The sequence below is a fragment of the Oryx dammah genome, unplaced genomic scaffold (genome assembly GCF_014754425.2).
Source record: "Oryx dammah isolate SB20612 unplaced genomic scaffold, SCBI_Odam_1.1 HiC_scaffold_13, whole genome shotgun sequence".
Classification (NCBI taxonomy): Eukaryota; Metazoa; Chordata; class Mammalia; order Artiodactyla; family Bovidae; genus Oryx; species Oryx dammah.
In genome coordinates this window covers 16,621,490-16,644,313 of record NW_024070197.1, presented here as the reverse complement: position 1 = coordinate 16,644,313, position 22,824 = coordinate 16,621,490, and the positions used below count along the sequence as shown (strand labels likewise).

The following is a 22,824-nucleotide window of genomic DNA, read 5'->3' as shown; positions in this document are numbered from 1 at the left end:
GGATAAATGGAGAGGAAGATTGACTGATGAGTGAATGAATGGTTGGATATTTAGGAGGATGGATGAACATATGCTTGCATGACTGTTTAGAAATATTGCTGGATGATGAGAGAGAGAGGTGGAGAGATGAATGGATGGGTGGATGGATGAAGGGTTGGGTGAAAAGATGGCTGAACAGATGCATAAATGGATTAGCGAGTGGGTAGATATTTGGACCGAGAAGGCAATGGCAACCCCCTCCAGTACTCTTGCCTGGAAAATCCTATGGATGGAGGAGCCTGGTAGGGTGCAGTCCATGGGGTTGCTAAGAGACGGACATGACTGAGCGACTTCACTTTCACTTTTTACTGTCATGCATTGGAGAAGGAAATGGCAACCCACTCCAGTGTTCTTGCCTGGAGAATCCCAGGGATGGGGGAGCCTGGTGGGCTGCTGTCTATGGGGTTGCACAGAGTCAGACATGACTTGCCGGGAGCCAGCATAAGGAACTCCGCCCTTGGCAAAGGTCATGAGGAAGGAGGCTCGACATTATGTAAAGGCGAGATCAAGCCTTAGGAGACCCCCTGTTCCGGAGCATCTACCCCCAAAACCAGAGTGCCTACTTTACTGTTTTATGCTCTCACCTATACCTCTGACTTTACGGGGGGCTGACCCCCCACCACCTCTCTCGGAGAATGAGTTAACTTGCAGCTCCAGTTAATAAAAATTCCTGGGCGTGACAAGAGTGTTTCAACTTAAAAACTCCTCTGAAGTTTCTCTAGCCTGCCTGAGCAGGTTCGTCCGGCCACGTGATTGTTTACAGCCTCCCAACCGTGAGAGGCACAAGATGCTTTAAACTTTCTATATACAGATTCTTTTGAGAAGTTACAAAATTATTAGTACAGTATTGGTGGGTTGATTAGAAATTATATTGGTGAAGGGTTTTTCATTTGTTGAGCCAATATTTGCTGCTAAATCTCCATATTCCCTGCCCTTATAATGAACATAACTAGCATATAGGAGAAATAAGTATTAACCTTTAAGATTAATCATGTTAAACCTCAGGCTAAGTAAATTCTTCTTCTTGATTGTAACCTGCTACACCCTCACCCTATAGGAATGCAAATTTATCTGGTGCCTTTGGAGGGTGGCGCTTGGTTCAAGAAAAAATCACCCCTGGAAAAAATAAGTTTTCTGGTTGACTGACCGTTATCAGAAAGGGCCATAAAATGTCAGCAGGCCTCATGGCCAGAAGATGATGTAAAACCCCTAAGACCTTTGTATAATTTTATATGAAGCACCTGATTTTGACAAGGGTCAGGTCTGCTGACCCCGTGTGACTCTGTATTCATCCCTATGTATAACAAAAAGTATATAAGCAAACCTGAAAATAAAGAAAAAGGATCAGTTTCTGGAAAGACTGATTCCCCCGTGTCGTTTCTTTTTTGTTCTCCGTTTTTCTGGCTGAATTCCCATCTGGAGCGTGGGTACTCACCAAGCCTGCTAATTTTGCCTGGGCTTCTAAGATCGGACTGGGGAGGCCTCAGTGCCTCCTCTCCTTCAGGAGAACGGAGAGACGCCTATGTAGGCTATGGCCTACATAGGTGGTGCAAGCTTCTTGTCTCGAAGCTTTATTGGTATCCCACGTAAACCAAGTTATTCAGCATCTTTTTCTCCACTAATTTTCCTAGTACACTATTCTTTTCTAATCTCTCTTTATACTTTTAATTAAATAGCTTTTTCCTAGGACGCTGATTCTGTCTCCCCTTCGAATTACCCTGGATCCACCAGGGCTGGACCCCGGCAATGACTGAAGTGACTTAGCAGCAGCAGCAGATATTTGGATGTTGAACAGATTTATGGACTTTTGGTTAGATGGATATAGTGGTGGATGGGACAACAGGTTATGTTGCCCTAATGGTCCAGGAGCATGTGACGAGAATGAAGACAGAACACAAAATCTGGTGCAGTGGGTCAGGGGAACTGCAGCCTCTGTTGGACTGAGGGGCAGAGTCCACTCTGAGTCCAGCTTTTATTCCTAATTGCAGACTACAAGACTTTCTCAGATCTTATCTTTCTCAAGACACGTTATGTTAATTACGTATTTCTAAAGGTAATGAACTACACTGACTTAGTCCAGATCTCCTTGTGTTTATCCCAGGCCGTTCCCTTCTGGGCTAGTCTCGGGAACAGTTAACAAGTACATAGGCAGGCAGCGTTCATGCCTGGTGCCAACCCAGTGTTTCAAGGTCCATGCTTTCATGATCCCAGTCATACTCCCTTCTGGGTCTGGCCTTGGGGTTTGTAACAAGGTGATTATTCTTAAGAAAAACATGAAAGATAATCATTAACATAATTTCTTAATATATGCTGTTTTTTCAGGTGCTATTTCTGTGAAATTTCTCAAGGCTGTAAAAAGTACATTATTAGGAATTCCCACTACAAGACTACACAGTGGTTGAGCATGTAGCCTTGGGAGCCAGATCACCTTGATTTGAATCCTGGTTCTGCCATTTATGGACTCTGTGACCTTAGGCAGTGAACTTCATTTTTCTTTGCCTGTTTCCTCATCATTTACACATGGAAGATAGTAATAGTTCCTACCTATTGGCATTGTGAGGAGTGAATGGGCTGATATACTCAAAGGCCTAGATTTATTATGATGAGAAAATGGATGACCAGATGGCTGGATGGCTGAATGGACAGGCCATGACTGAATCAAAAGGAAAGAGACAATGAGGGAAGAGAATGGATTACATACACTCATGAGACACACTCAGACATTTTATTAGGGGCTTAGAAAGGGTCCTACAGGATCTTTCTCTGTGTTCCCAAGGGTTATGGCCCCAGGAATAGATCAGATCTGGACATAGGACAAGGTGACATCACCGTGGATCTCCACCAAGTCCACCCTCTGGAAGGCTGAGAGGCGATGGGAGAAGTCGAAGAGGTGCTGGCCGTTGGCAAAGACCTTGAAGCGATCTGCGCCACAACGAATGGACAGCTGCAGGGAGAAGGGCAGGCATGAGGCCAGGGCCAGGACAGATGCTTCGGAGGGAAGCAGGGAAAGAGACTCCAGACTCACATCAAAGAACTGTCCAGGACCAAACGGGTTGTAGGGGACCTTCCTCTCCTCAGATCCCCAAGAGCCATTCAGAAAGCTGTTGCGGACCACTGTGCCCTCGGTCATGCGGGGGTTAATGTGCAGAGCCACGTCCCCAGAGGATCCCACCTTGAAGTTGATGACAAAGCTAGGGGCAGAGAGGAAGGCAGGAGTAAGATGGGGGTATGGGAGGGGGGCTGGGGGAGCACCTTGCTCCCCAAAGAAGGAGGGAACTGGGGCCTGGACACCCGGGTCTCCAATGGAGGAGGGGGTTGAGGGCTCAGACTCCTAGGTTGAGCGATGATGGCGAGAGATTTTGCACCTCAATCTAGATTCTGTACCTCTTGGCTGTGGGGGGTATGTAGCCCTTGATAATGATGGTTCTTCGAGCTATAAGCCCCCCTTGCAGTCTCCCATTAAATGGCACGGGCTGTAGAAAGAAAACACAACACCCCAACATCTCTCAGGTCCCCAGAAGCCAGAGGCAGGGATGAATTTTCAGAGAGGAGCGTTCACTTATCCTGGGAAACGCTCCAAACCTCCAAGCCCCACCGACTCCAACCACCAATTCTACCCTCTCCCCACCCACCTCCTGTCCCAAATGTGCTCTGGCCATTCTGTTTCCGACCTTCTCAGGGCTCCCAGTGGTTCAGGACCTCCCACTCCTGTTTTCCCACAAACTGCCCACCACAGAACCCTAAACTCCCGCCAGAGACCTTACCGGGTTGAAGGCTGGGGGTCCCTCCATGGTCTGTGAAGTGAGGAAGAGGAGATACTATTTTGTAATATTCGACAAAAATTAGGGCACATCTATGGCATACAGGGGCCGTCCCTGATGGCTCAGAGGTAAAGAATCCACCTGCCAATGCAGGAGATATGGGTTCAGTCCCTGAGTTGGGAAGTTCACCCGGAGAAGGAAATGGCAACCCACTCCAGTATTCTTGCCTGGAGAATCCCATGGACAGAGGAGCCTGGCGGGCTACAGTCTCTGGGGTCACAAACATTCAGACACAAATGAGAGACTAAACAACAACAACTACTACTACGTGCAGGCATATCTCTAGGTGCTGGATGAATAAAACTGGGGGACCAATCTGACCACCCCCCAGCTCTTACCACCTGGCACCCGAATGGCCATACACCGTCCCACTTACAGGCAGTCTGCTTTGTTGCTGATAGTACTGTCCAGGACTCTACATGGACAGAAGGAAGACATGAGTGGTGAGAGGCTGGGGGCCCCAGGGCCTCCTCAGCCCCTGAACCCCCACCTCGAGGGGAAGTCCATCACCCACCAGCAGGTACTTACTGGGTACGCCTGAGCAGGCATGGGCATCTGTGGGCACAGAGGAGAAGGAGGCAATGAAGGGGGCCCCAAACTAGGCCTGGAAGCTGTCAAGGATGCCTGCCCCAGGGCGGCCCACCACCACCATCCATGGGAACTCTGGGTGTGCCCAGGTGGCTCATTCATGGCGAGGAACTCATCAAGTTTAGGGATCTTCAGTGCACCTCACCCCACCCCTTTAGGACAAGGCTGATAAATTCTACTCTTGTGCCTGCCCCGTCCTGGCTTCCTGCTATCCCAGGATCCTCATCCACTCCTCTCTTCCCTCCTCAATCCAGGAGCCCCACGATAAAGTGAGCACCCTCAGAACACCTCCCAAGCCCACACAATACTCTGCTCACCGCATCACCAACCATGATTTGCCCCTCACTCTACGTGACCACCCTGAGGCCACCAGGGTGCTTTTACCAGCCAAGTTCCTGCCTCCCCGCTGTCTTCCTCAGGCTGTTTCAGGCTGTGTGAGACTCTCTCTTTCGCAGTCTCTGGCTCTCCCTGCCTCTGTTTCTCTCTCACTCACCCTCATCTTCTCAACTGTGGCTTCTTGTGCCTGGAAAACCTTTTCCCTCATCTAGACAATTTTTCTTCACCCTTTCTCTCTGTTTCTAGTGAACTCCTTTCTGCCTTGACTTCCGTGTTAAGCCAGTTTTAAAAAATAGCTTCTTCTTTTTTTTTTCCTCCTGCCTGTATTGTGCATTTGGTGGGATCTTAGTTCCCTGACCAGGGATTGAACCCAAGTGCTCAGGAGTGAAAGAACAGAGTCGTAATCCCTGGACCACCAGGGAATTCCCTTTTTTCTTTTAAAGATACATTGATGAGGGAATTCCCTCATTTTTGGCAGTGAGGCCAAAAATAAATAAAAATTCAAAAAATAATAAAATACACTGATGGAGCACAAGAGTAAAATGAGGTTACCATAGGCCCGAGGTTACCTTATGGATGAAGACATTCCTCACTGGGGAGGCAGAGGAGCGAGCGGTTTGATCTGTGCCTCTGCCAATTACAAGGTCCAAGACCCTGGGCAAGTTACTTAAGCTCTCCGTGCCTCAGTTCCCACATCTGTAGAATGGGGCTGATGATCGTCAGAGAGTACTTTCCCCTGGGAGGGACTGGGGGACTCACAGGTTGGGAAGGGGGGAGCCCTCAGCTAAAGGTCATGCCAGGGGTAAGGAGTTGGAGCTGCTCCAAACTGTGCTGCTGGGGGGGTTCTAGTGCCTGTGTTTTGGTGGCCAGTCGTTCACTATGGACCTGGGAGTGGGTTTCTTGGTCACGGGTCTGTGCTTTCTGACTCAGCTCACTCACCTATTTCTTCTTCAGAAAGTCCTTCCTTAAGACCCTGCAGGGAATTCCCTGATGGTCCAGAGGTTGGGACTCTGCACTTTCACTACCAAGGGCCAGGGTTCAATCCCTGGTCAGGGAACAAGGATCTTGTAAGCCAAGTGGCACAGCCAAAAAATAAGTAAAAATAAATAAAACAAAATGATGGTGTATAAAATGGTTCAAATACCTTAGAAAAAGAAACAAAGACTCTCCAAATCCCCTGTATACCTCCCACCCCCACACTGACCGCCTGTGGCCACCACCATCTGGTGACAGAGCCATCTTCCCAGTAGACTGTCTTGGTTGCCGCTGGGTCCATGGAATCGCCCAGCAGTGGGTCTGGCACAGAGAAAGTGCCCAGGAAATAAGTAAACATGGGCATTAAGGAAGGGAACAAGCAGACAGGAGAGAGAGACACCACTCACCTGGTTTGAGGGGGGCTGGCCTCCGATGAAGTTAATTGATTGAAGCATCAGGTCACCATCCACATGCAGGTGGGTGACCATCTGCAGCGGGATCCGGTGCTTAAACTCATAGAAGGGAGTCCCATTCACCACCACCTGGAGGGCAGGGGTAAGGTCAGAGTCGGCACCCAAGACCTTGGGAAGGTAGAAACAGGAAGCAGGCAATAGGGAGCTTTTTGACATGGGGTCAAAAGTCTTAAGGGTGAGCTGACACAGTCTCAGAGTCAGGAATCTTAAGTCCACTGGTCAAAGGTCAAACTGAGGCCAAAAGTCAGCTCACAGATTGGTGGGTGGATAAGCATGGAGAATTCAGACTGAGGATGGAGGCTGGGAGAGAATTGAATCAGAGTCCTAGTTTTGGCACCAAATGATTGGGTTTGAGGTCTAGCCCTAACGTGGTCTTGGCTGTGTGACCTCAGGTAAGTCACTAGCTTCTCTGAGCCTTTGTTTTTCCCATTTGTAAAATGAGATCTTGCTCTGGGATTGTTGGGATGGCATGTCAAAGGCACTGTGGAAAATCTTGTGCACAGACTTGCACGGTTAGCACATCTCAGAATACTTTGAGCCATCAAGGTTCTATTTACAGAGCTAAGCTCCCCAGGACCGAGAGCTTCCTACATGCCAAACGCTTGACCCACTGACATCAATATGGTGACTGGCCCGACAGCTCCTGGCAGCAGGACCAGGCACTGTCTCTGTTGTTCAGGAAAGCAGAAGCTCCAGGTGGTAGGGAGACCAGTTCAAAGTCACATGCTGGGGAATGGCAAAGCTCAGACTTGAACCACTGCCGGTGTCTGAACTCAAGCAGTGATGTTAACCTCTGGTGATGAGGTTGGAAATCTGGTGCCCATAAGAGGGCAGATAAGGTCCAGGTAGGAGGAGACTTCCCTCACAGGCCAGGGGGGGACGGATGTTCACCGGCTCCACCACATGTCATTAATGGGGAGCCAGAGGCAGGGGATGGAGAGAACTCAGAGGGTAGACACAGGGAGTACTAGGCGGCCATCAAAAGGGCCAGACCAAGTGAGACAGAGCAACACGGGGAGCCTCTCTCTCACTCACACGCACACACACACAACCAGTGAGGAAAATAGAGGGGAATACATAGCATGGGTGCATACACACTTAAAAAAAACAAAGTCGCAGAAACAGATCAGATCACACAATCAGGATCAAGGCCACCCCTGGGCTGAGGGGACTAGGAGGGCTCTGTTTCTCCATCTAGGAGCCAGTTACACAGTGTGCTCTCTTTGTGAACAAGTCAGCTGTGTATGCAGTTTTCTGTACCTGGGTCACACTTTAATAAATACTTAAAAAAATTTCCCATAATAGTAATCAATCACAATATGTGGGCCTTTTTTGGATGCTGATTCAAACAAAATGTAGATAACGTCAAACATTACGGCATTCATGAGATGATGGGATCACTGGGTGTGTGATGACCCTAAGGAAGAACTGAACATTCTTTTAGGTCTGACAGTGGCAGCCTGCCTGTGTTTTTTAAAAACAAAAATATTTATGAATGAAATTATATGATATCTAGGATGTGCTGTTAAATAATAGGGGAGGGGAAGGGGCAGGTAGAGATGGGAGCAGACTTGACAGCTATCAGCCATGGCCCAGGAGAGGAGGGTTTCCCAGAATTCCGTGCTTCCTTTTGTGTGTCTGGGTTTCCCTAGCGGCTCAGAAGTTAAAGAGTCTGCCTGCAGTGTGGGACACCTGGGTTCGACGCCTGGGTCAGGAAGATCCCTTGAGGAGAAGGGCAACCCATTCCAGTATTCTTGCCTGGAGAATTTCAGGGACAGAGGAGCCTGGCGGGCTACAGTCCATGGGGTGGCAAAGAGTTGGATACGACTGAACCGACTAACACAACTCTGAATCTCGCAAGAACACAGAGGGGCAAGATGATAAACGTGAAACATGTCAGAAGGCTCTCCACGGTGGAGGAATGGGTATAAGAAAAAGAGATGAGAGAATTTTTATTTAAAAAAAATTTTAATGAGAAAAAAATTAAAAGAAAAAGAGAATTGTTTAATAGGCAGGAAAGAAGGAAAAGAAAAGATAAAAGGGAGGAGGGAGGGGAAAAGGAGAGAGAAAAAGAAGAAAGAGACGGCGAGTGGGAGAGAGTAGGGAAAGAAAGGCAGGCAGGCAGACAGGAAGGAAGGAAGAAAAGGAGGGAGGGAGGGGCGGGGCGGGGAGGCCCCGCCCCCAGGGAGGGGAGGGGAGGCCCCGCCCCCACGGCGCTGACCTTGAAGTGCTCCGTCGTGACCATGAACACCAGCTCGAAGGCCGCGCCCTTGCGGAAGGGCATGCTCATTTTCCTCTCCTCGTTGCCCCACGAGCCTTTCTGCTTCGAGTTCAAGACCACCTTATCCCAGCCATCAAAGCGGGGATTGAAGTGGAAGGCGACGTCTGCGCCTTGGCCCTGCCCCACCTCGAAGTTCACGAAGAACCTGGCGGGACACGGAGGGCTGTACCCCTGGCCGCACTCCAAGGGTCAGTTTCCCACCGCTACCCCTTCGCTCACTCCCTGTCCTTAAGAGAAACCCTTCCCCCACCCAGTTTCAAATAGGACCGCCCCTGGGACTCCTGCGTTTGCCCCGGCAAACTTGAATCTATCAGTTCAAGTCTATTTATCCCCTTCCCCAGTTCCTGAAGCCCACTCCCCACGTGCAGCCAGAGGGACTCTCAGTTCAGTTCAGTTGCTCCGTCCTCTTTGCGACCCCATGGACTGCTGCATGCCAGGCTTCCCTGTCCATCACCAACTCCTGGAGCTTGCTCAAACTCATGTCCATGGAGTCAGTGACGCCATCCAACCATCTCATTCTCTGTCATCCGGAAGACCCAAATCCGAGCACTTTGCACAGCTCACTTCACATCAGCATCCCACAGATTACTGCAAGGGGGCAGGAACACACCTGCCCGAGGGCTTTGCACTCAGATACACCTCAGATACACCCCAGACTCGCTCCCTCACCTCCTTCAGGTCTTTGCTGAAAAGCTCCCTTCCCTGGCCACCTTATTTAATGGGACAATGCCACATCCTCTCCCCTACATCTGTTCCCCATCTCTCTTCTCTCCTTATTTGTCTCCATAGCATTTATCACCATTTGCCAAATTGTATATTTGAGTTAAATTTATTTTTTATCCATCTCCTCTACTAGGATGTCAGCTCCAGGAGGGATCTTTGTCCTGTTGACTGCTCTGTTCCCAGTGTCTAGGCACAGAGTGGGTGCTCAGTGGATGTATAAAAAATGAACAAAGAAACGATGATCCTATTTTAAAGCCATAAAAAAATCTAAGGACTTCTCTGATGGCCTAGTGGTTGGGACTCTGCCTGCCAGTGAAGGGGACACGGGTTCAATCCCCCATCTGGGAAGATTCCACATGCGCCAGGGCAACTAAGCTCGTGAGCAGCAACTACTGAGCCCATGAGTCACAACTATTGAAGCCTGAGCTCTAGAGCCTGTGCTTCACATCAAGCTAAGCCACCACAGTAAGAAGCCTGCACACTGCCACTAGAGAGTAATCCCCACTTGCTGCAACTAGAGGAAAGCCTGTATGCAGCAATGAAGACCCAGGGCAGCCAAAAGTAAATAAATTAATAAAATAACATTTTTTAAAAAGCTAAGTTACTGTAGCACTGATTATACTACTTTACACACTGAATCCTCAAAACTCATTTTACAGATGAGAAAGTAAAGCACACAGAGCTTTCCTAGTCACACTGTTGGTAAGTGACAGATCTGGGATGTGAATTCAGGTGGACCAGTTCTGAGCCTGTGATCTTAATTCATGCTATTATGCCCATCAATTCCAATCCAGTGTCCCAAGTTTGGGGCCACCTGTCATAGTGAGTCTCCCTAATACCTCCCAGTCCCCAGGATACCCCTCCTGATCTGATCACCAAGCCCTGGACTCTCCATCTGATGCAGTGACATAGAGTCCTCTTCTCAGCCAGGGTTCAGGAAGGGGAGTAGGCCTCTTGCATTTGGGCTGGAAGCTCCATTTGTAGTCACCCTCTCCCCTCCCCCCTTCCGCCTTTGCTCACCCGGCACAGGGGAGGGTCTTACCTCTTCATGTGCTCGCTAGCCACTCCTTGGATGTAAATGGACATTCCAACTCTGAGACCTCCTGGTATGGGGTTGTGGTAGGGCAGCGTCTGCAGATGGGGTCAGGTGAGGGGCCTCAAAGGCCATCTGCCTATTGCAGCCCTTACCACTTATTCAGAAGCCCCTCCAGCCCCACTCCATCAAGCAAGAGAGAGGAAACCAAAGTGGGAGGGATCAGTGAGATGAAGAGAGCTGAGTTAGAGATGGAAGCAAATAGCCTGAGAGTAAGAGTGGGAATAAGTCAGGCTCCAGGGTCACTATTGGGTAAATCAGCCCCAAGGGTCACAGATGGGTGCCTCTGAGGCTCAGGATGAGGATAAATTGGTGCATGGCGGTCCGGGTGGAGCTAAGCCTGGGGTTAGGGTATCTCACCGGGTTGTAGGTAGGCTGGTAGCCTGGTGCAGGGACAAAGGCCATCTTGAGAGGCTGGGCTGGTGACTTCTCCTGTGAGGAAAGCTGCAGGAGTTGTGAATGGTGGCAGCAAGCAGGTGGCGGGTGGCTCTTATACCTGAGGATAAGGGTGTGGCCGGCAGGGCAGGGTCCATGGTGGGGCCCTCTTCTCCACATCCCAGGCTCCCTTCTCTTACCAGCCTCACGAGTGACCAACCACCATCCAGATCACTGGGGCCACACCTGGTGCGACTCAGCTCAGAGCCCCTCTAGGCTCTTTTGTAAAGAGGAAGTGCTGGTGAACTTTGGCCCTTATCAGAGTCCATAAAACCTGACTGGACCTTTGTTGGCAGAAGGAAGGTGGGGCCAGGAGGGTTGGGCAGGGCAAGGCTAAAAGGAATGGCCCAGAACAGATGGGCAATGAAAAAAGTGAAAGCAGGGAGGACCCGGGCACTCTTGGTGCTCCCAGGAACTGTGAAAAGACCTAAATTGATTGCTCGCCCACTGCATGGCTCTACCATGTACGTTCTATCATATATGTAGTGCTTTAGATCACTGACTTCTGGAGCCAGAAGCTCTGGGTTGAATTCCTTCCTCTGCCATTTCTTGGCTATTTGATCTTAGGTCAGTGCCTTCACTTCAATTTGCCCATTTGCCCGTCTGTTAAATGGGAGAATATTAATAGTATCAACCTCATAGGGTCCTTGAAAGGAATCACTAAATATTCAGAATAGGATGTGGCATATACAAGAAACAATGCTAAAACACTAAAAAGACAAAGGGAAAATAATACTTTGCTCTCATTCCAAACACAAATCCAGGTGTTTTTTTTTTTTTTTTTGCGTTTACTTTTTTTTTTTAAGGCCAATTAGATTAGAGCTCATTTACAAACTGATCTCAGCAATCAGCAATATTATCCAGAAAACAAAGTTACACACTGAGACATACGTAGATACAAAAGAAATCCTATAGCTTTGTTTTCCAAACTTAGTTATGAACCAGATGTCACAATACAAAACTCACTAGTAGTAAACAATGGTTGGATCAAGATTTTAAAAGGCTTTGTCTCCTCTCCCTTTATTTATTTATTTATTTATTTTTTGTTTGAGGAATTAGAGATGTGTCTAGATAAGTGATCCGGAGAGCTCTGGTGTAAAGGTATGCTGCTGTTGCTGCTAAGTCGCTTCAGTCGTGTCTGACTCTGAGCAACCCCATAGACAGCAGCCCACCAGGCTTCGCCATCCCTGGTATTCTCCAGCCAAGAACACTGGAGTGGATTGCTGTTTCCTTCTCCAATGCATGAAAGTGAAAAGTGAAAGTGAAGTTGCTCAGTCGTGTCCAACTCCTAGCGACCCCATGGACTGCAGCCCACCAGGCTCCTTTGCCCATGGTATTTTCCAGGCAAGAGTACTGGAGTGGGTTGCCATTGCCTTCTCCAGATCAGGTTTTTTTTTTTAATCAATTTTTTTGGCGGTGCCACCAGGCTTGTGTAATCTTAGCTCCCCGACTAGGGATTGAACCCTGGGCCACCACAGTGAAAGCACCTAGTCCTAATTCCCCAGGAGGTTGAGATTACCTATGGAAAACTCGAAGCTTAAAGAAGTGAGGCAGTTGGCCCAAGAGTGTGTAGCAGTTGACTCCTAACCACACTCCAGCACCGGATCCCACTATGTTCTGTGGTGAGTGGGGTATCAGGCAGGGTAGACTCTGCCCTTAAGCATGAAGCAGGCAGGGAGACCATCTGTAGTCTTGTCAACCTAAAGGGAGTCACATGACTTTCTACCAGGGCTGGCCTGGCCTGGCCTGCCCACCAACACTCTGAATGGTCATCACCTGCACAGCTCCCATTCCCAATTGGTCAAATCTCTATTCCCAATATTCAACACAACCATGGTCCTTAGAGCCCCCAGGGTCATTGTACTACCTACTCTTTCTGCCTCGCCTCTCTTTCCAACAAGGACACCGGGTTCTTTACACTGCTTTATTGTTCGCGGGGCAAAGATAAGGCAGGAAGAAATGTGTCATAAAGGTATAAACTGGGAGACTTGAGAAGACAGCAAGCTGGACCATCTTTATGAATCCTCCCTTTCCGTGAACAAGAACATGCAGGCAGGAGGCGGGGCAAAGCCAGACTCCTGCGCCAAGACCTGGGACGACAGGCCTCTCAGAGCTTGGAGAAGGTGACGGTCTTCAGAGCCTTCTTCTCTATTGCGGCCTGGACAGACTTCATGACGTCTTTTGTTTGTAGCATGCTCATGTTCCAGGATTTCTGGATAAAGATGGCAGCCGATAATAGAACGGATACAGGAAGATTTTCTTTAGACCAACGAAAAATGGGAGGGAGATAGCAGCGAGCCAATCAGAGGACAAGGCCTGTAAAGGGCCACTGGGCCCTGATTGGTCACTCGAATCAGAGATGGGTGTGATTGGTTAGATGGAGAGTCTCACCATATAGTTGAGGCTCTCCGTCACCGAATGATCACGGGAGTAGATCAGGTTGATTTTTGTGCTCTGCACCGCCACGGGGCTCTTGCTGGAAATCTCAGCTGCCAAGGTGAAAGCCGCATCAAGCATGCTCTCCTTGTCTGGGAAGAGCCGGCTGAGGATGAAAGAAATTGGAAATCAGGCAATCTGAGAAGAGCTCTCCTCTCCCTCCCATGGATGAAGAAGTGACCAATCGCAGTAGAAAGTGGAAGACAGTGCTGGTGAAATGGACCAATCGGAGCAGGGCAGTAGACTCCACCCAGAGAGAGGAGGCCACTTGGAATCTGTGAGTTAAGGTGCATGGGAATCCAAGGAGCCCCCACCCAACTCTGGCTGCCCCTGAATTCTTATCCAGCACAGGCCTCAGCCCCTACCTGACCAGTCCACTCTCCAGGGCCTCGTCAGCCATCATCTTGCGGGCAGTGTAGGCCAGCTCGTTGACCAGGCTGCAAGAGGGCAGGACATGCGAGAGGATGGCATCCTGTTTAGGAGATGCTCTGCTGTCCCCTTGCCCAGGATCCCCTCACCCACCTCTGGTTCCCGATGACTTTGGGCAGTCGCTGCAGGGTTCCCACATCTGCTGCCAAACCTATGTCCACCTCCTGGGGGAAGCGACAGTGTTAGTGCTTGGTTTCTGCCCAGTATTGTCCCCACTGCAGCCTCAGTGCCAGAGAAACTCCGCATTTACCTGAGTCCCACCACACTCTCACCTCGGAGACGCCCCTCGCAAACACCCCTTTTCATTCCTATCCAGACTTTTGCCCATATAGGTTCCTTCGCTCTAGAATATAGCCCACCTTCCAACTCCCCTGTCCTCCCAACTCTTTGAAGTCAGCTGCATCTATCTCCAGGAAAAGCCTTGCCCTGAACCCCTACATCCATGAGCTCCATCCTGCCTCCCACCCCCTCCACGCTGACTCGAGCAAAGCCCCCACCCTCTTCCCCTCCCCCACACCTTGACTCACTCTTGACCTCACACTGACTCTGTGACCTCCCCTTGATGTCCCCCGTGGCCAAGTTTTACTTTTTAAGATTCAATTCTAACTCTTCCATGAAGCCATCGAGGCTCACTCCCACCCCCGTTAGCTTGCTCTGTCCCTACTCTGACCCGGCTCTGCCACTCATTTCTCAGCCCTCAGTAGGACCCAAGGGAGCAGAAGCTTGGGAGAATGGCTCACCTTCACTTGGAAGAAAGAATCCCGGGTACTGTATCGGATGTCACAGGCAGTGATGAGATCCACTCCTGGGAAGTAGAGGCCAGAGACACTGAACAACCACAGGACTGACCCACCCCCACTCCCAGACCATGGGCTTGCGCCTTGGGGCAAAGTCTAGCAACAGATCTGGGGTGGGTGGGTTCAGACTCAACCTCCGCCAATGCAGCCTCCATGGATGGCGGCGATCACCGGCTTAGGACACTGGAAGGGGACAGAAGGGGCAGGGTCAAGGCTGGTCCAGGAGCAGCAGGTTGGGGGGGGACACCCTGCTAGACTCCCAGAGTCACCTTCTCGATGACGCTGAAGGTCTCTTGGTATCTGGTGAGGAGGCTATGAAGATGCCAGCTGATGCGGGCCGTGTCATCACCTGCGGGCTGAAGGAGGTCTGAAGCCATGTCCATGAGGTCGATACCTGGTGGGGAGATGTGGGGAAGCTCACCTAGCCTCCCAGGCCCTACCCATTGCCCCGACTAGAGGTCATAGGCCAGGCAAACCACCACAGTGGAGAAAGCAACTCACACAGGTCTTCTGGAGGGGTTGCATTTGGGGTGTGAAGGCAATACAAGTTAACACATATTGAGTCTCTGCTCACTTTAGCCTCACAGTGATCCTCTGAGGTAGGTTCTATTACTATCCCCATTTTATCGGGAGAGAAACTGAGGCACAGGGAGCTTAAGTCGCTTGCCCAAGGTCACCCTGGCTTGTGAGCAGTGGAACTGAGATTTCAAACCCAGAGCCATGCAGCCGGCTCTGGGTGGTAAAGAATCTGCCTCTGGGTGGTAAAGAATCTGCCTGCAATGCAGGAGACTGGGTTCGATCCCTGGGTTGGGAAGATCCCGTGGAGGAGGAAATGGCAACCCACTCCAGTATTCTTGCTGGAAAATCCCATGGACAGAGGGGCTGGCTCCTCTGTGGACTGGGCTACAGTCCATGGGATCTCAAAGAGTCGGACATGACTTGAGCAACTAACACTAATTTCGTCAAAGGTGGTAATGGTTCCTGAGATGGGGAGGTCAGAAATGGAGCAATCTTTGTCACTCCAACCTTAAGACAATCCCAAGTCTGACCTTCTCCTCCACTGACCTGCTCCCACATTCTGTTCCCCACACGCAGCCTCAGGGCCCTTGTGATCACCTCAGGGCCCTCTCTTCTTCCCATCCATCCATCCCTCGCATATAGACTAAAATGCGAGGTCTTATACCAGGACCTTACCAACTCTGCACAAGCACCATTTCTAACCTATTCCACTGGGCACGCAGGCCTCCACCAGCTCTTACAACAGTGGACACATTCCCTTCCTGGGGCCTTCATGCCTATTTCTCCCTCTGCCTAGAGCAGCCTTTCCCCAGCAATGGTCTCAAGACTGACTCCATCACACTGTTCAAGCCACAGGGTAAAGTCCACCTCCTCAGGGAGGGCCCCCCTCCCCACCGTGGCTCAGTAGCAGCCTGTCACCCTTCATCTCCTTTCTCTGCCATGCCTCCCCCACTGCCCTCTTGTTACCACATAATTGTGTGCCTGTCTCCCTCTCTAGGATGTGAGATCCACGAGCAGAGGTCAGCTACACACACGCACATACACATGCATGGGCACGTGTGTGCGCACAAGGAGTTTGGCTTTTTGCCTCCCACTCTATCCCTGTGCCTAACACAGCTTAGTACACAGCAGGTACTCAATAAGTGAACAACACAGACAACAACCTCTGCCCCCAGGGGGCTGCTCTTCTATGGAGGAAACAAAAGAAATGAGAAAATTCATTTTGTCCAGGGGAGAAAAGTACTAAAAAAATTAAAGGAGGGAAATGGAATGGAGTGTGAGTGTGTGTGTGTGTGTGTGTGCGCGCGTGCACATGCACACGCTGTGTGCAGTGAGGGCTGTTGCAGTATTAACTTGGGTGGTCAGGGACCCTCTCACTGAAATGGTGACATATGAGTAAAGATCTGAAGGACCAGAGGGAGAGAACTGTACAGATATCTGGGATAAGAGAGTTCTCAATGTTAGGGACAGCCAGTGCAGAGGTCCTGTGGTAGGAGTGCCCCTGGTGTCTGCGCGAGGACCATGGAGGAGGCCAGCGCAGTGGAGCAGCTCCTGAGTTGCTCAGGAGAGTAGGAAGAGCCAAGGTCAGAGAGGTAACAGGCAGATTCTGTGGGGCCTTGTGGGCCAAAAGGAGGACTTGGCTTTGACTCTGAGTGAGATGGAGCTACAGGATGGTTCTGAGCAGAATTAACCTCTCCCTGAGGTTAATCATTCTCATCCTTTCGCTTGTTTGAACAGCCCAATTTGACAAAGCTGGAAAAATCAGTCCCACATTCGGCCACACCCCTGACCCTCTATAGCTTTGTGGCCTCTGCAGCTTGTTTAAATGAGTGAGAACAGAGCAGTGCTGACTCAGGGTAGAGCTGAATTTGTGCAAGTTAAATATGAGTAGGATATAACCCCATTATCCTTCAAATAACAATAAAGTAGGGCTTCCCTGGTGGCTCAGTGGTAAAGACTCCGTCTGCCTATGCAGGTGACACGGGTTCGATCCCTGGGCCAGGGAGACCCCACATGCTGTGGAGTGACTAAGCCAGGGCACCCCAACTACTGAACCTGCACTCCAGAACTCAGGAGCTGCAACTACCGCAGCCCTTGCACCCTAGAGCCCCTGCTCTGCAACAAGAGAAGCCATCGCAATGGGAGGCCCTCATACGACAGCTAGGGAGTGGCCCCTGCTCACCACAACTAGAGAAAAGCCCTTGGAGCAATGAAGACCCAGAACAGCCAAAAAGAAATAAATACAATAACATTATTTTTAAAAAAGAAAAAAGAACTCTGTGTGACCTCAGTCAGTTCACTCCATCCTCTGGGTTTCTGCTCTGAAAATTGAGGCTAAAACCCTCCCGAGAGCTCATGGGGCTGCAAGGATTCAAGAGACAGAGCTCATGGTGCTTTGAGCAGTGCCTGGCATGTAATGGCATCACAATAGTTCCTATTATTATACACTCCATCTCTGCCAAGGCCAGAACCGCCTGCATCAGTCTGCAGGCATCTGCTGGCTTCTATACCAGGTCTGAGAAGCTTGTATGACTCAGTGGGAACCACGCTTACTCCCAGAACAAGCTCAGCTCGGCAACTTGCGACACCACCTCCCACTGGCTTTGCTGGTTTATCTGCCCTACTTGGATATTCAGACATGGGTGGTTGTCTGCAACCCCTTGGAATAAAGGGCCCCAGATTATGGCACGAGGTCTTTCCCCTCCAGAGCCAGAACTCGTTCTTGAGGAGTCTCCCATCTCGCTCCCTGGGAACCTCTAAATGTTTCAGATCTCATTCACTGTCACAATTCAGTTATTCATCATCATCAAGAATAACAGCTACATCAATAAAAGTTTCACATGAGTTAACATTTGGTGCCTGTTAACTCGTTTAATCCTTGATGCAGCCTGATGAGGGGGGTGATGAGTTGCTAAGTTGTGTCCAACTCTGCGACCCCATGGACTGTAGCCTGCCAGGCTCCTCTGTCTATGGGATTTCTCAGGCAAGAATACTGGAGTGGGTTGCTATGTCCTTCTCCAGGGGATCTTCCCGACAAAGGGATCGAACCTGTGTCTCCTGCCTGGCAGGTGGATTCTTTACCACTGCACCCATGGGTGCTCATAGCATCTCCATTGTCTTCAGATCAGAAGCTCACAGAGAGGTGAAGGTGTGTGGAGGTGGCATGTGGCTGCTTACTGGGCCAGGAATACTCTGAATCCGCTTGCCACACACCTGGGCCATAGTCACTCAGTGGTGAAGGGCAAGGATTCTGCAGCCAGGCAGCCCACATTCAAAAATCCCAACAGTGAGGACTGGGTACACTTCTTCCTCTCTGTGGGTCTCAGTTTCCTCATCTATCAAATGGGGATGATGACTGAGCTTGTCTCATAGGGCTGTGGTAAGAATTAATTAATGTGTAAAGTGCTTAGAGACACTCCACAAATGTAAATAAGTCTGGACTATTTTTTTTTTTAATTAGCAGTTTCATTCAGCCTTTAAAACTGCTAATTAAACTGAATGTCTTCTTTCTGGCCTTTAGGTTGAAAATGGGACGAAATGGGCACAATCAACTAAGAGCTGAAAGATGAGGACCTCTGGCCTGGCACAGCTAGAGATGAACCCTCATCCGGTCCTATTTCAAGGTTGGTGTCACCCAGGAAGGGAGCTGACCCTGGAGTGATGTCACTGAATGTTGACTGGATGAACAAAGAAATGAAGGAGAACAGAAAAAGGAAACAAGGGACACACGAAAATGTTACAGAGGAATGGAAAGAACAGAGGGAACAGAAGGAAAGAGAGGAAACACAAAGAAGTACATTGTTTAATGTCCAGTCTTCCCCACTGAATGAGGGGCAGGGCCTGGGGCTATCTCAGTCACCGCCGGGTCCCCAGCACTGGGCTGGGCCCTGTGCAGAAATCAGTGTATGTGACCCTTCACTTCTGGCATGGAGCCTCCCACAGATGCCAACTATGTGCCCTAGGTGAACAAGGTCCAATTACCTGAGGGCACCAAGCAGATTCTTCTAGAAGGAACCAGCCAAGTGAGTTACCTGTTTTTTTTTTTTTTAATTTAACCTGAGTACAGGGTGAAGTTGTGCCTGAAGAACCACTGGACAGAGCCCAGGGGGACCTCAACTGATGGAAAATGAGGGGGGGGGGAATTCCAGAAAGCAGACAGCCAGAGAGGGGAGCCCCAGATTCTGTGTATGAGCTCTGCCCAAATCTCTATAACAAGAGATCCCATGAACCAGACCTACAGCCCAGCAAAGAGATTTAAAAACTGACATCAACTTAGCTGCTAAAACAGGAAATTCAGCACTCTGGAATTATGTAATAGGATCTAGAATTTCCACATCATTTTTTCCCATAGTCCAACATCCAAGATACATGCAATCCAACCTTACTCCAAAAACAAAGAAACAGGAAAACGAGACCCATTTTTTTTTCAAGAGAAAAGGTAATAAACAGATTGACCCCAAGGCGGCCCCGATGTTGGGATCAGGAGACAGGATTTTAAAAACAGCCATTGTAACCATGCTGAATGACACAAAGAAAAATATGATTGCGACGAATGAAAAGATATGAAACTTCAGCAGAAGAATGGAAACTATAAAAAAAAGTGGAAACTATGATACAGGCATATCTCATGTTACTGCGCTCTGCAATATTGGGTTTTTCACACCTTGAAGTTAAAAAAAAATCACTAGATGGGTTTAACAGCAGAAGAGAGATGACAAAGGAGACGATGAACCTGATCGATGGAAATTATCCAACCTGAAGAACAGACTTGCGGGACAATCAAAAGACCCAACAGACATTAACAGAAAATCAGTTCATGTAGGTTCAAAATTAATTGCACAAAAGCATGTATTTAAGAGAAAAAGGTTTTGGCCACTTCATGTGAAGCTGACAGGATCTTAGTTCGCCAACCAGGGACTGAACCTGGGCCCCTGCAGTGAAAGCACCAAATCCTAACACTGGACTGATAGGGAAATTCCCAGAAAGCATGTAATTATCACAACACATTTTATTGACACACACAAAAAAGACTGAGAGGTCAAGGGCCTTGATCAAGGCCATAGATTCAGCGTGAAAACCCAGATTCCAGAGCCCGTGATGCTGTCTTTTGTTGGACTAATTTCTACATTTGAAAATGATTTAAGTAGACCTTCCACAAGTAAGAGCTTCCCTGGTGGCTCAGACGGTAAAGTGTCTGTCTACAATGTGGGAGACCTGGCTTTGATCCCTGGGTCGGGAAGATTCCCTGGAGAAGGAAATGGCAACCCACTCCAGTATTCTTGCCTAGAAAATCCCAGGGACGGAGGAGCCTGGTCTCCATGGGGTTGCAAAGAGTTGGACACGACTGAGTGACTTCACTTTCTTTCACTTTCCCCAAGTAAAAGGTGGCGCTAGTGGTAAAGAACCTGCCTGCCAATGCAGGAGATATATGAGACATGGGTTCGATCCCTGGGTCAGGAAGATCCCCTGGAGAAGGGCACAGCCACTCACTCCAGTATTCTTTCCTGGAGAATCCCCAAGGACAGAGGAGCCTGGTGGGCTACAGTCCCTGGGTCGCAAAGAGTCAGACAACTGAAGCGACTTAGCATGCATACAAAGCAGAATTTAGAAGCTGCTTAAAACCCTAATTATGAAGCATTATTCTATTCCCAGGAGCAGGGGAGACTGGCAGGGGTGGGTGTGGAGAGCAGCTGGTACCTGAAGTGAACATTTTTCCTGCACCAGAGACCACCACCACACGACAGTCAGAATCTTCTGCAATCTTGTTGAAGCATACCACCATCTCTCTGTGGAGGGGGAAAGGAGGAAGGGCTGTGTCAGGGGTGGGAATCCCCTGCCCTCAGGCCCTCCCCTGCCCAGTCCCTCAGCCCCTGCTTCCTCGTGCAGGCAGGCCTCCAGGATCTGCAGGCCAGACCTCCAGAAGGCCTTGTTCATGGCATTTCTCTTCTCAGGCCGGTTTAGTTCCACATGCAGAACATGTTTCTGGGCAGCTGTCACCCGAAGGGACTCATAGCTGTGGCCTGGGGCTTCCTCTGGGGATGCTTTGGAGGCTTCCTCTTGTGCAGAGGCACTCATTGGGCGAAGGGTGAGACCCAGGTTGGTTGAGGCTGTCAGTCCTGGGGAGACAGAGGTAGGAAGTGCCTTTGATGACCCCGAATACGGGGCACAGCACCTTCAAGAGCAGAGGGTACACATCTCAGTTGACACTAGGTTGGGGGACACAAGCCTATGAGAGGCCTCGGTTTAGGGGATATAGACTTTAAGATGGGCTTCCCTGGTGGCTCACTCGGTAAAGAATCTGCCTGCAATGCAGGAGGACCGGGTTCCACCGCCTTGATTAGGAAGATCCCCTGGAAAAGAAAATGGCAACCCACTCCTGTTTTCTTGCCTGGGAAATCCCATGGACAGAGGAGCCTGGAAGGCTACAGTCCATGGTGTCACAAGAGTCAGACGCCACGGAGTGACTAAAGCACCACCACCAGTTTAAGATTCAGGTGCCCTTATCGGTGGCCTCAGTCTGAGGATCACTTCAGACCCACGATTGTGGTGCACGCTAAGTTGCTTCAGTCGTGTCTGACTCTTTGCAACCCCTCTGGGCCATAGCCCGTTAAAGCTCCTCTGTCCATGGGATTCTCCAGGCAAGAATACTGGAGTGGGTTGCTGTGCCCTTCTTCAGCGGATCTTCCCGACCCGGGAATCGAACCCGTGTCTCTTAGTCTCCTGCATTGGCAGGCAGGTTCTTTACAACTAGCGCCACCTAGAAAGCCCTGTGATCATGGTATTCACCCCAGTACACTGAGCTTGTCAGCGGCCCAACTGTAAGCCAGAAGCCCTTTGGATGAGGGCACATAGACCCGTGAGTTTAACAAGGGGTTCGAACCCTGGGTGACCCTGGACAGGCCTCTCCGTCCAACTGTCGCGATGACAGGACGACAGCTCAACGGACCCCTCAAAGATCAAGAGGTGACTTACGCCGGGTAAGCAAGTCGCCGAATCGCCGAAAAGCCGCAAACGCTGCCGCCATTGCTACTGACTGGTGGTGTAAGGCGACGAGAGTAAGCTTATGGGGGCGGGGACAAGAGGCCGCCATGTTTGGTGAGGGCATCGAAGCCGCAGGCTGACGGCGGAGACGGTCCCCCTTTCCGCCATCTTTATCAAGGGCAACCGGAAACAGTCTTCTAAGTTCGCCGGCCATTAGAGTGATTTGACATGAAACCTTTAACCCAGTAGGAACCTGGCCTAGGAAAATAGTTCACACTGCTTTTGAACATTCTGTACAAAGTTCATCACAGCTGTTTCATAAAGGAGAAACTGGAGACAACTGAATGTCCACGGGCATAATGGCGAAATAACTGCCGACCTCCAAGTTTGCAATCATGCCTTTGTACCATAGGCAGGAGAAATATCAATAACCTCAGATATGCAGATGACACCACCCTTATGGCAGAAAGTGAAGAGGAACTAAAAAGCTTATTGATGAAAGTGAAAGAGGAGAGTGAAAAAATTGGCTTTAAGCTGAACGTTCAGAAAACTAAGATCATGGCATCTGGTCCCATCACTTCATGGCAAATAGATGGGGAAACAGTGGAAACAGTGTCAGACTTTATTTTCTGGGGCTCCAAAATCACTGCAGATGGTGATTGCAGCCACGAAATTAAAAGACGCTTATTCCTTGGAAGGAAAGTTATAACCAACCTAGATAGCATATTCAAAAGCAGAGTCCGTCTAGTCAAAGCTATGGTTTTTCCAGTGGTCATGTATGGATGTGAGAGTTGGACTGTGAAGAAGGCTGAGTGCCGAAGAATTGATGCTTCTGAACTGTGGTGTTGGAGAAGACTCTTGAGTCCCTTGGACTGGAAGGAGGTCCAACCAGTCCATC

General features: G+C 49.7%; 2 protein-coding genes across 3 annotated transcripts; both read right to left on the bottom strand.

The window, feature by feature from the left end:
- Nucleotides 1–2,741: 2,741 nt before the first annotated feature.
- LGALS4 (galectin 4) lies at nucleotides 2,742–11,548 on the bottom strand. 2 transcript variants are annotated; one of them, XM_040252773.1, is made up of 10 exons: nucleotides 10,690–11,548; nucleotides 10,279–10,367; nucleotides 8,454–8,658; nucleotides 6,167–6,301; nucleotides 4,389–4,415; nucleotides 4,237–4,263; nucleotides 3,804–3,833; nucleotides 3,424–3,512; nucleotides 3,065–3,230; nucleotides 2,742–2,983 (listed from the first exon to the last, which is right to left on the bottom strand). In XM_040252773.1, the coding sequence occupies exons 1-10, from the start codon at nucleotides 10,882–10,884 to the stop codon at nucleotides 2,837–2,839; spliced, it is 1,110 nt and encodes a 369-aa protein (XP_040108707.1). In that variant the 5' UTR covers nucleotides 10,885–11,548; the 3' UTR covers nucleotides 2,742–2,836. The 2 variants fall into 2 exon arrangements, with proteins under 2 accessions (XP_040108707.1, XP_040108705.1); XM_040252771.1 differs by having other exon boundaries at nucleotides 4,237–4,275; nucleotides 10,690–11,542.
- A 604-nt stretch (nucleotides 11,549–12,152) lies between these two features.
- On the bottom strand, nucleotides 12,153–22,040 carry ECH1 (enoyl-CoA hydratase 1). Its single transcript, XM_040252770.1, has 10 exons — nucleotides 21,918–22,040; nucleotides 20,860–21,061; nucleotides 20,643–20,731; nucleotides 14,696–14,820; nucleotides 14,561–14,609; nucleotides 14,370–14,434; nucleotides 13,723–13,793; nucleotides 13,566–13,637; nucleotides 13,156–13,306; nucleotides 12,153–12,976 (listed from the first exon to the last, which is right to left on the bottom strand). Exons 1-10 carry the CDS (start codon nucleotides 22,033–22,035, stop codon nucleotides 12,872–12,874), a joined length of 1,047 nt encoding a protein of 348 aa, XP_040108704.1. The 5' UTR covers nucleotides 22,036–22,040; the 3' UTR covers nucleotides 12,153–12,871.
- Between the last annotated feature and the right edge of the window lie 784 nt (nucleotides 22,041–22,824).